The sequence below is a fragment of the Nipponia nippon genome, unplaced genomic scaffold (genome assembly GCF_047370975.1).
Source record: "Nipponia nippon isolate SJK-2023a ecotype South Korea unplaced genomic scaffold, ASM4737097v1 scaffold_10, whole genome shotgun sequence".
Classification (NCBI taxonomy): Eukaryota; Metazoa; Chordata; class Aves; order Pelecaniformes; family Threskiornithidae; genus Nipponia; species Nipponia nippon.
Genome location: NW_028262291.1, coordinates 64,965 through 76,086, shown reverse-complemented (window position 1 = coordinate 76,086; position 11,122 = coordinate 64,965). Strand labels below are relative to the sequence as shown.

The following is an 11,122-nucleotide window of genomic DNA, read 5'->3' as shown; positions in this document are numbered from 1 at the left end:
GCCGGTAGGAGCACGCGGGGTGTGGTTACACCGTTTTCGGTTTGCACGGCAAAGCCACCAGGCTGCCAAGGCATGCCTAAGTCCGAGGAGCACCCAGAGGGATTCGCAGCCTCATGCCAGGCTGAAGGTGCATGAAATCTCCTCAAAAAGCACTTCCTAGGGAAACTAAACTGTGGTAAGCAGCTGGGAGAGCTGAGGTCCAGGAGTGGTGGTTACGGCCCAGGTGCCCCTTGAGGCACGTGGTGATTTTGGGCTGTGAACCCATTTTCGTGTGTCACGGGCCATGGCCGGCGCCGCTCACTGGGCCGCTCCCCATGGGCACTGCAGCCCGGGGAAGGGGATGGTCGAAGCTCTCGGACCACGTTTCACCGTCACGGTGTGTGAAGCAGGGTCTGGCCCCGAGAGCCCACCTTGGGTCGGGCGTGCGACCCCCCAACACCCAGCTTCCCCTTGCTGGCGGGCTTGGGGCCGGGGTGGCACGCAGGGATGGGTGCACACCGGGGTCTCCCTGCAGCACCTGGGCTGCAGACTTGGTTAGGGGTGCGGGGAGCACCGGAGGGTCCTTGGGCTGCAGGGTGGGGGTGCAGGGGGCACTGGGGTCTCAGGGGTGCAGGGTTGGGGTACAGGGAGTGCTGGGAGGGGTCCCAAGGGTGCAGGGTGGGGGTGCAGGGACACTGGGGTCTCAGGGGTGCAGGGTGGGGGTGCGGGGGGCACTGGGAGGGGTCCCGGGGTGCCGGGCGGGGGTCCTGGAGTGGGGTACGGGGTCCGCGGGGCGCGCAGGGCCGAGCCGCGCCCAGCCGCCCCCCCCCCCCCGGCGGGAATGGTTCCTCCCGGCCGCGCTCCCCGCCCCCCCCCCCGGCCCCGGCGCGAGGCTCGGGGCCGCCGGGCCGGGGCCGGGCGCGGTGACGTCAGGGGCGCCCCGCCCCTCCGCGCTCTCGCCGCGGGCGGGGGCGCCGCTTCCCGCCTGCCGCCGCCGCCCGGGCAGCGGCGCTGCGGCGCTGAGGGGCGGCCTCGCTCCGCGCCCGCTCGCGGCCGGCCCCGGGGCGGGGGCGGGCAGAGCCCTGCGCCGCGCCGGGCATGCGAGTGCCGGCGGGGCGGGCTGCAGCGGCCGCGGGGCGTCTGCGGCGGGGAGCCGGAGCCGGAGCCCGAGCCCGAGCCGGGGGAGGCGGCGGGCCGGGGCGGCGGAGCCATGCTGCTGGCCTCGGCCGTGGTGGTGTGGGAATGGCTGAACGAGCACGGGCGGTGGCGGCCCTACAGCCCGGCCGTCAGCCACCACATCGAGGCGGTGGCCCGCGCCGGGCCGCGGGCGGGCGGCAGCGTGGTGCTGGGCCAGGCCGACAGCCGCCTGGCGCCCTACATCATCGACCTGCAGTCCATGCACCAGTTCCGCCAGGACACCGGTGAGTCAGCCCGGGGGGGGGGGGGGCCGCCGCGCCGCCGACCCCTGTCCCGGCCTGCCCTGCCCTGCCCGGCCCGGCCGGGCCCTGCGCCGGGCTCCCCGGGCTGCGGTGGCCTTGCTCTGCGCCGCTTTGCATCGCCGGGTGCCGCGCAGCCCTGCCCGGCTGCACGTTGCAGCGGGCTCCCCGGCCTGGCGTTGCGCAGCGCTCCCCGCTCCAGAGCTGCGTTGCTCCGTGCTGCGCCTCCCAGCGCTGCCCGGCCCCGCACCGTTCGCGCTCCCCGCTCTGCAGCGGCATCGCGCCGCGCTGTGCTGCCGGGTCCCCTCCGGCGCTGCCCTGTCCTGGCCCCTCGCTGCACCGCGCTGCGCGGGGTTGTGGCGCCAGGCCCCGTGCTGCCCTGCCCGCGCAGGTGCTTTCCTGCCTGACGTGACTGATCTGGATTTGCTCTGCATGTCCAGGTCCCTTGTTGCACCGCACTGGTTGGCTTAGAGTCGCACCGTGCAGCGCTTTGCTGCCAGGTCCAGTATTGCACAGCGCTGCCTGACCTGGAATTGCATTGCACGGTGTTGCACAATGCTGTGCTGCCGGGTCCCATACTGCATTGCACTGCCTGATCTGGAGCTGGGTTGTATTGCGCTGCCTTTCTCAGTCCCATATTGCATCGTGGCGCCTTGCCCTGCGTTACGTCCCATTGCCCGCTCTGCCATCGCGTTGCTGCCTGTACTGCGCTGTGCTGCTGGGCGCCGCGCTGCGTTGTACTGCCTGATCCTGGATTCTGTTGCCCGGTCCCATACTGCATCTGGATTTGCCTTGCGCCGCCCTGCTCTGTCTGCCCTGGAATTGCACAGTTCTGCTCCTCGCTGCCCAGCCCTGCCTGCTGCTCCCCAAGCCCACGCTGCCGGGGGTTGCCCGCTGCCAGCTTGCATTATGCCATCCCACCCGGTCCCCAGGTGCTTGCCGTATCCCATGCTGCCCGGCCCTGCCCGCGCGTTCCTGGTCCCTTACGGGGTCGTGGTGCCCAGCCTCCTCCCTGCTGCACCTCCCTGGCACCCATCGCACACTGTGGCCTTTTCCTCTCCCGGCCCGCAGCCCCTTTGTGCGCGGAGCCCATCCCCTGCAGACCTTTTCCAGGGCCCTGCCCAGCTCCCTCTGAGCCGCCATCAACCCCAAGGGCCCGGTGCTGTACAGTGCTTGGGGGCCAAATCCTGCTCTGGGTCACAGCAGCCCATGGGGGTGTCCAGGGTGGGGGCACAGGCAGGTGGGGGGATGCTCAGGGAGGACACAGGCGGGTGGGGGGTCCCCAGGATGGTGGCTTGGACAGGTAAAGGGGGGTATTCGGGGGTGGGGGGGCAACGAGCAGGCATGGGGGTCGCCAGGGTGGTGGGGCTGTGGAGGGATTCCCAAGGTGGTGCGGCACATATGGCCCTGGGTTGTCTGGGGTGTGGGGCACAGGCACCCATGGGGGAGAGGTTGGCACAGGGGATTGTGCCCCCCAGCACCCCTGTGATGGCCATGGGAAGGGGACCAGCCACTATCCCTTGTCCCTGGGACAGGGGGTGCTGGGTGCAGCAGGGTGCTAGGCACCCTCCTTTGTCCTCCTTCTCCCAGCAGCCCTGGGGCTGGCAGGGACCCTCCCCTGCCCGGGGGTGTGGGGACAGGGGACCTCTGCGGCAGGGCTGGGGGCCAGCCTCTGAGGGCTATTGTCGCCCAGGGAGGAGGCCTGAAAGGGCGATTGTTCTGTCTCTCCCTGGGTTGCTGGGGATGTTGGTATTTTGGGTCATTAAACAGCTCTGATTTGGGGGGGTCGCGACCCTGGCAGGCCCTGAATAGCTATTGTCCCTTTTCTTCCCCTGCTGAATGGGAGGCCGGCTGGCCGCGCTGGGCTGGAGGGACGCGCGGCGTTCCCACACCTCCGCCCGGGGACCGCCAGATGCCGCATGCCGCCACTGCTGCCCTCCCCGCCTCGTGCCGGATTAGGATAAATCACCGTCCCGCTCCCCTCCAGCCCCGCTTTGTGCTGCCAACGCCGGCGGCTTTTCTCTCCCGGGTGCCCCTTCGCCGGACGGGGACGGGTGGCCTGGCTTGCCTGGGGTGCAGCTGCACCCCATTCTCTGTATCAGGGTGCTTGATGTGCACCTGTCATTAGCGCTAAGAAACATCTTTTCCTTTTTAGCCCACTTTTTCCTGGGAAGTGGTCCTGCGTGGGGACTGACTGTGGCCGTTGCTCCCAGCAGAGAGGTGGGGGTGAAAAGGGACTGAAATTCTTGCAGGCTTTGCAAGACACGTGATGAAAAGCTGGAAGAAGCAGGCTTATTATTTCTTCTCTTTGAGTTTTCTTGTTCCTACCGCTGGCAGCAGGGCCGAGCCGTGGGGTTTTGCAGAAGAGCACGGAGGCAGCGATGCTTGTGCGCCCATCCCGCCTATTAACCCAACAACTCTGGGCGCTAGTACCGTGCTCAGGATGGGACCCTGAGGCTCAGCCCAGCCGTGTTCAGCCTGCCCTGCTGTGCCATGAAACATCCCAAAGATGAAGGCTTTCTCCTCATTGTAGGAGTTTCCAAAATTTGTGTCTGTGCTTTGAATGCATCCTAGTTGACTGGGAGCGGTGGGAAAGGAAACGCCTAGCAAAAATAAGGATGCAAGCCACAAAGCCTTTGTGCTTTGCGCTCTCATCCCACTCTTAACGCTTGCTGATGGGGGAGCAGGAGCTGGGCGTGGGGCCCTGCTCGAACCCCTTTGCTCAGCTTCGCGGGGATTTTCCCTGTGCCATGGGTTAGGTTTTCGTCACGGGCCGGTTTGGCAGCTGTAGACGGTGGGGCTGGTGCAAGCCCCGCTCCCCTGTGCACATGGGTGCCTGCGCATGTCACCGCTGCAGGGCTGAGAGCTGCCCCTTAAATCTTTTATTCCCCTGTCCCGGTCTGGAGCTGAGAGGGTGACAGGGCTGTGGCAGGCCCTGCAGGACTCCGGTGCCTACGTGCCTGGTTTCATCAGGCTCCCACAGGAGGTCCCTAGGAGCAGGTTGGAGCGGCCAGGCTTGTGGTTCTGTGTTTCCCCGTCAGGGCTGAGTAGCTGCACACTGGGGCTGGGAGGGTGGCCGCCACCGTAGACCGATGGGGGTGAAATCTGCACTTCCCTCACCCCGGTCACACTGGGGGGTGCACCCCAGTGCCGTGCGTGTACAGCGCAGGGGCTCCCTGGCCCTTCGAGTGCGCCGGCAGCAGGGCGGCTTGCCCGCAGTGGCCTGGGGAAACCAAGGCGCACGAGTCCTCTGGCAGGGTGGGGACAATAGCTGAGCTGGAAAGCCGTCCTGTCCCTGTGCCGAACAGCACCGGTGGGGCAGGTTGGGGTGGTTTCGCTCCCTGCCTGCAAGTGGGTGCTGGCACCAGGGCCTGACAGCATCTCTCACCCTCCCTCAGGCACTATCCGCCCTGTCCGGCGCAGCTACTACGACCCATCGTCAGCACCGGGCAAGGGAGTCGTGTGGGAGTGGGAGAACGACAGCGGGTCGTGGACACCCTACGACATGGACGTGGGCATCACCATCCAGCGTGCCTATGAGAAGCAGCACCCCTGGGTGGACCTGAGCGCCATCGGCTTCTGCTATGTCATTGACTTTGCCACCATGGGCCAGATCAACCGGCAGACCCAGCGCAAGCGCCGTGTTCGCCGCCGCCTTGACATGGTCTACCCACTGGTCTCGGGCACCCTGCCCAAGTCACAGTCCTGGCCGGCCAGCCCCGGGGCAGCGGCAGCCCCCCCGGTCCCTGCCTGCGCCTGTCCCCAGTGCCTCCTGGTCATGAGCGTCAAAGCCACCGTGTCAGCTGCTGGCCCTGGCACTGCCACCCTGCAGCCCCGCAAAGCCCCCCCTGCGCCACCCACCGCTCCCAAAGCCCCGGTGCCGGCCCCAGGGGCCAAGGCGCCTGACGGTATGACTGCGGTGCGTGGCTCGCTGAAGCCGCTGGCAGCCCAAGGGGGCCGGCGGCAGGCAGCCAGCACGCCTGCCTTGAGCTCGGCCAGCTCCACCGCCAGCCCCCCCGGCGCGGGCAGCAGCAAGGCATCCCATCCTGGCCTCGGCACCCTGAACCGCAGCCACCTCCAGCGCCTGGCCATCGCCCAGTCCCGAGTGCTCATTGCCTCTGGGTGAGTCCGGCCGCGTGCAAGCGAGAGGGTAGCTGGGGGGAGAACGGGGTCAGCGTGATTTTTTTTTCCCCCTCCCCAGGGCACAGAGGAGCCGCAGCCCTGTGGGGCTCCCCACTGCAGGGGTGCTATCGCCCCCGAGCCTGATGGGAGACGGACCTTGGCGGTCCCCACCCTCCCATGGGCAGAGGGCTGTCCTGGGCCCCTCACCTTCCCCGTGGGTGCCCGGGGACTGGAGCGTGCACAGGGTGGCTCCTGCATCTCAATGAGTAGGCTGAGGCTGCTCTTTTTCTTGGTGACAGGGGATGGGTGGGGAACTGCGAAAGGCCCAAAGAAAAGCCATTCAGGCCCCAAGAGAAGGGGTCCCTCCAGACCCCCACCCTCCGAAGACACATTCTTTGGAGGAGGTGGGCATTTAATGAGCCTGTTTCTCCTCTTTGTTTGGCTCTGCCGTCAGCCTTCTGTCGCAGCCTGGCCCCTTTCCTCTCCCTCTCCATCCTCCCCCTTCCCTCTGCTCCTGACCCGCCAGGAAACTTTCCCATGGAAGAGAGCCCCAAGGGGAGGTGGGGGAAAGAGCTGCGGCAGCGACGTGGCCATAGGAGAAAAGAGGAAAAAAAACAACAACAGACCAGCTCGGGGAACGGTGACAAAAAGGGGCAGTGAATGGAGACACAGGCGGGGTTTCTAAAGAGCGAGAGAAAAGGCGGCGGTTGGGCAGGGGGGGCACGTCGCCCCGTCGGGGGATTCTCTATTTCCAGCCAGGCCCCGTGCAGTTGCTCAGGCAACTTTTGTCTGGCCCCCGGGGGCTATGGGGACGTGGGTGCCTGCCGCCGGCCCTGACGTGGTCTCTGCTGGCTCCTCGCAGGGTCCCCACTGTCCCCGTGAAGAACCTCACTGGCTCCAGCCCCGTCAACCCAGCACTGGCAGGTGAGAATGGGGCTGCAGCAGGGTGCCTGGTGCCCGCGGGTGCTCGCCTCCCCGGGGGGGAGTCGGCCCCAGTGGGGTGGTTTTTGGGGGAACATCTGGGGTTTGGGGTGACGCTGGCTCAGTGCCATTTCGAACCCCCTCACCCAGGGATCACGGGGATCCTAATGAGTGCGGCCGGGCTGCCCGTCTGCCTGACACGGCCCCCCAAGCTGGTGCTGCACCCCCCGCCCGTCAGCAAGAGCGAGATCCAGACCATCCCTGGCATCTCCCACACCTGCCGCAAGACCACCAAGAAGCAGGCCAAGAAGGGTGAGAGGCACTTTGCCGCTTGGCCCCTGTTCCTGTCCCCCCTTCTCTACCTGGTTCCCCTGTTCTCCTGTCTCCTCCTGTTGCCCCCAGCAGTGGGTTCCCCCGGGCTGCCCTCCGCCCCCTCTGACTCTTGCTCTCCCACAGGTAAAACCCCAGAGGAGGTACTGAAAAAATACCTGCAGAAGGTGCGGCATCCGCTGGATGAGGTGCGAGCAATGGGGGATTGCAGTGGGGTGTCCCTGGGGTGCTTTGCTCTGGGAGGAGTCACTGGGGACAAGGGCGATGCCCCTGCGCCGTGCAGGGGTCTCCTGCCACCCTTCATGGCTCTGCCCTGTCCCTGCCCTCCTCCGAAGAGGGGCTGTGTGCCGCATGCACGTGTTGGCTGGCCCCTGCGGTGGCCCGGGGTGATGGCACGGCACCAGGGGTGGGCGCTGGTCCCTGGGCAAGAGCAGGGCAGCTCATCAGCCCCGTGTCCTTGGCGAGGCTCCGGCTGCATCCATCCGTCTGACCCCTCTCCTCCCCTTCTGCGCAGGACTGCACCATCTGCATGGAGCGCCTCTCTGCACCCTCTGGCTACAAGGGACCCCAGCCGGCCGTCAAACCCGACCTCGTGGGGAAGCTGGTGAAATGTGGCCACGTCTTCCACCTCCATTGCCTGGTCGCCATGTACAACAACGGCAACAAGGTGCAAGGCTGCAGCCCTGGGGGATGCCCGAGCCCCTGGCTCGGCGACCTGTGCTGAGCTCCACCTGCCCTCAGTGGGACGGTGCTCGAGCCCTGCTGCCCCAGAGGGGTCTGACCTCCCCGCCCTAATGGAGAGTTTAATTTTTATCAGCAGCAAGCATTTTGGGACCGTTAAATCAGAAACCAGGGTTGCGTGGGTGTGTTTTCCCCCACTATGCTCAGTTTTATATCCTTGCTTTCCTTCCCAGGGTTAGTGGTGGCGAACTTTGATCCCTGCATGTTTGAGCAGAGCTACTTGGCATCTGGCATCGGGCAGTGCTTTTCCAGCCGCAGGTGGGCTTTCCTGAGCCCCCTGCAAATGGCTCTTGTGCTCGACATTCCCAGGAAAATGCATTTCACATTGCTTGGGGGTTTTTAATATTTATTATCTTTCCCTCTTTGAAAAAAAAAAAATTAAAAACCCAAAACAGAGGCAGGGAAAGTAGTGAGGACTGTAAAACTGATGAGGAAGAGAAATGCAGACCTCGGGTTTTTGGTTGAAGTTGGGTCGCTGTAGCAAATTGTTCCAGCCCTACCCCCTGCTTCCTGAGTGTTTTTGAAATGACTATTTTCATGATGAATACGGCATTCAGTACTGCTCAGGGACAAAGCGCCCAGTCTGGCTCGATGCTGGGGGACACCGGTTTCATTATGTTTCCCTCTTTTCCTGCTCTCAGGATGGGAGCCTGCAGTGTCCCACCTGCAAAACCATCTATGGTGTGAAGACGGGGACACAGCCCCCTGGGAAGATGGAGTATCACATCATCCCTCACGCGCTGCCTGGCCACTCTGACTGCAAAACCATCCGCATCATCTACAACATCCCCCCGGGGGTGCAGGTGCGGCCCGGCCCTACGCCCAGGGGTGTACATGGGTGGTCCCCTGTGGGGGCTGGTGGACCTTGTCCCCGCTGCGTCACCCCCGGGTAATGCTGCAGCTCATGCCTTGACTCAGGGCTCCGGGTTCAATGATGTCTCGGGAGGTGTGTGTCCGTAAGGATGTTGTGGGAAGCCTGGGGTACATCTGCATGAAAGCGTTGGCCCCATCTGCTTGGTGGCAGGGAGGGTGGTGGCATTTAGGGCCACCGTGCTGGAGTGTGGCTGCCCAGCACAGCAGCGAGCAGCTCTGCGTCCACTGAGGCTGGGGGGTTGTGCCCAGAGCATCCTTCTGAGCTCCAAAAGGGTTTTGTTCCTCTCCCACTCCACACGCTGCAGGGACCAGAGCATCCAAACCCCGGGAAGAGCTTCACCGCCCGCGGCTTCCCCCGGCACTGCTACCTGCCGGACAGCGAGAAGGGCAGAAAGGTGAGGGGCTCACCCGGGCAGCTCAAGCTGGCCAAGGCATGCTCAAGGGCATATCAAGGGGGAGAGGGAGTGAACAGCTGTTTGGAGCACGGGGAAAAGCAGATAGGGCTTATGCAGGCAAATCTGGGTGGAGGTTTTCCCCATAGCCCATCTGGCATGCTCTGCAGGAGCCCAGTGACGTTCCCATGCGCTGGGGGAGCTCTGGCAGCCTGGTTCCGCTATTTTGGTTGGGGTAGGACCCCATGCTGGGATCCCAAGCTCTCTGGGAGGGCTTGGCTGTGGGTTGCCCACATTGCTGGGGCGTACCAGGATGCTCAGGCGTGCCCTTAGCAGAAGTGGGTGCTTCCTCCTGCCTCCACGTTTGCCTTGCTGCCTGCCCCATCTCTCCCCTCCACAGGTACTGAAGTTGCTGCTGGTAGCCTGGGACCGGCGCTTGATCTTTGCCATCGGGACCTCCAGCACCACAGGCGAGTCGGACACGGTGATCTGGAACGAGATACACCACAAGACAGAGTTCGGCTCCAACCTCACTGGCCACGGCTACCCCGACATCAACTACCTGGACAATGTCCTGGCAGAGCTTGCGGCCCAGGGCATCACGGAGGAGAGCCTGGCACAGGAGAAGGACTGAGACCGTGGCAGGGAGGCAAGGGAAAGGGTGCCCGTGCCACCCCCCGCAAGGATAAAGCTGCTGGAGAAACCTGTCTGGGGGCTTTGCAGGGGGCACCTGGAGCCCCCCTGCTCCCGATGAAACCCGTCCAGTGGGAGCATCCCCAGGCTGGCTGGGAATGCGGGAGAAGGTCCTTTTGGCCATCCCCTTCACTCCCGTGGGGAGGGAGCCCCCCCGCACAGAGTTGTGGGGCTTCATGCTGGCCTGGCCATCCCCTCCGGCCGGTGTCCTATCCCCGCTGTGCTGAGGGCTTGGGGGGTGCCAGCCTCCCTTCCCTCCTCGTCCATTGGATGGTTCCAGCCTGGTCCGATGCCCCTGACACCCACCTGGGGCTGGGACGTGGCCTGTGGGGAAGAGCGGGGGCCATGGGAGTCCCCCTCGCTGTGCCTCGTCCCTCAGCCATCTGTTCGTTCATTTGTCCTGTCCGGTACCTCCCCACTGGTCTCCTGTGTCCACGGAGGTTGGGGGAGCCGCAGTCTGCCTCGGCTGGCTCCCCAGCTCCGTGCCCCCTTCTCCTCTTGGTTGTGTCTGAGCTGTGCCCTGCAGGGTCCTCTTGTCTGGGCTGCCCCCCCCCGCCCTGTGCCGGGGAGGGGCCGGGGGGTGGTAGGAAGGGGGGCGAGGAGCACGTTTCTTGGCCTGTCTCCCAACCCCCTGTAGTGGGTTCCTTGAACTGTTCGTATAGGGGTGTCCCCGCGTTGAATTTTTATATACCTCGTGTTTTGGGGGTTTGGCATATATATGTACATGTCGGCGGTCGCGTTTTGAGAGGTGGGCTGGGAGAATGCGATGCTGCGGCCAGACTGGGGGCTGAGCCCGGTGGTGCCTGGGAGGGGATGGGACGGGGACAGCACTGCTCCCCAACTGTGGGGACACCCCACCCCGAAGGAGGTCAGTGCCCCTCGGTAGGGCTGTTGCCTGTGGGTCCCTGTGGGGCCAGGCATGGGTGTGGGTGGGAACCGTTCCTCTTGTTCCTCTTCCTGCTGGGTCTCAGCACCATCCCCAGCGGTCCCTGGGGAGACCTTGGGGGGTGGGGGGTGGCTGGCTGGCAGGGGCTTGGCGCGGCGGTTTTGGGCTGGGGCCAGGGGGGTTGGCGTGGGGAGGGGACTGTTGGTGATGGGGGTGGGGGGGAGTTGCATGGCATCTTGTGGTCCCTGCCAGCCCCCAGGGGACTTCATAGGGCCTCTCAGAGTGAGCTGTCACAGGGTGCCAGGGAGGTCCCCCCAGCTTTGGGGGCTGCTCTGCGGACACTCTCCCCATTGGCAGGGGCTGGCTGCGCTCCTGGCCCTGTCCCGTGAGACCCCCAGAGTCGGAGAGCAGAGTGGGTGGCAGCACCCGCCACTGCCCAGGCTGCCCCCAGCCCTGCACTGTTGCTCCCTGGGGAGCTGGAGCCTCCTAGCCCGTTGTGTTGCATTCCCCTCCTGGTTTTCCTGGGGGGGTCGCCTTGCCCTCTGTCGCAGGGGATGGTGATGTGGGAGGGGGACCCGTCCTGCTGTGCATCGTTCTGTTGTCACTGTTTTTTCTCTCCCCGGCCTGGGGTGTGCGTCTCCCCCAGCCGGCTGCCCTGCGGAGGAGGGGGTGGGGGTCAATAAAGCGGATGGCAGGGGACGTTCGCTGTCCCTGCACGGCCTGGCCTCTCTGTTGTCTTCTGTCCGTCG

General features: G+C 65.2%; 1 protein-coding gene across 2 annotated transcripts; it reads left to right on the top strand.

The window, feature by feature from the left end:
• Window positions 1–38: 38 nt before the first annotated feature.
• On the top strand, window positions 39–11,093 carry DTX4 (deltex E3 ubiquitin ligase 4). Of its 2 annotated transcripts, none has more exons than XM_087738553.1 (9): window positions 39–175; window positions 4,814–5,537; window positions 6,400–6,461; window positions 6,609–6,770; window positions 6,915–6,976; window positions 7,303–7,455; window positions 8,171–8,332; window positions 8,708–8,797; window positions 9,195–11,093. In XM_087738553.1, the coding sequence occupies exons 2-9, from the start codon at window positions 4,921–4,923 to the stop codon at window positions 9,426–9,428; spliced, it is 1,542 nt and encodes a 513-aa protein (XP_087594679.1). In that variant the 5' UTR covers window positions 39–175; window positions 4,814–4,920; the 3' UTR covers window positions 9,429–11,093. The 2 variants fall into 2 exon arrangements, with proteins under 2 accessions (XP_087594679.1, XP_087594672.1); XM_087738546.1 differs by lacking the exon at window positions 39–175 and adding an exon at window positions 1,049–1,400.
• The last annotated feature ends 29 nt before the right edge of the window (window positions 11,094–11,122 follow it).

Excerpts from the sequence above, each read along its gene's own strand:
- DTX4 (XM_087738546.1), top strand. The coding sequence starts at position 1,190 with ATGCTGCTGGCCTCGGCCGTGGTGGTGTGGGAATGGCTGAACGAGCAC. Across the intron at positions 7,456-8,170 it reads TGTACAACAACGGCAACAAG|GATGGGAGCCTGCAGTGTCC; the intron begins GTGCAAGGCTGC and ends TCCTGCTCTCAG. Across the intron at positions 8,333-8,707 it reads ACATCCCCCCGGGGGTGCAG|GGACCAGAGCATCCAAACCC; the intron begins GTGCGGCCCGGC and ends CACACGCTGCAG.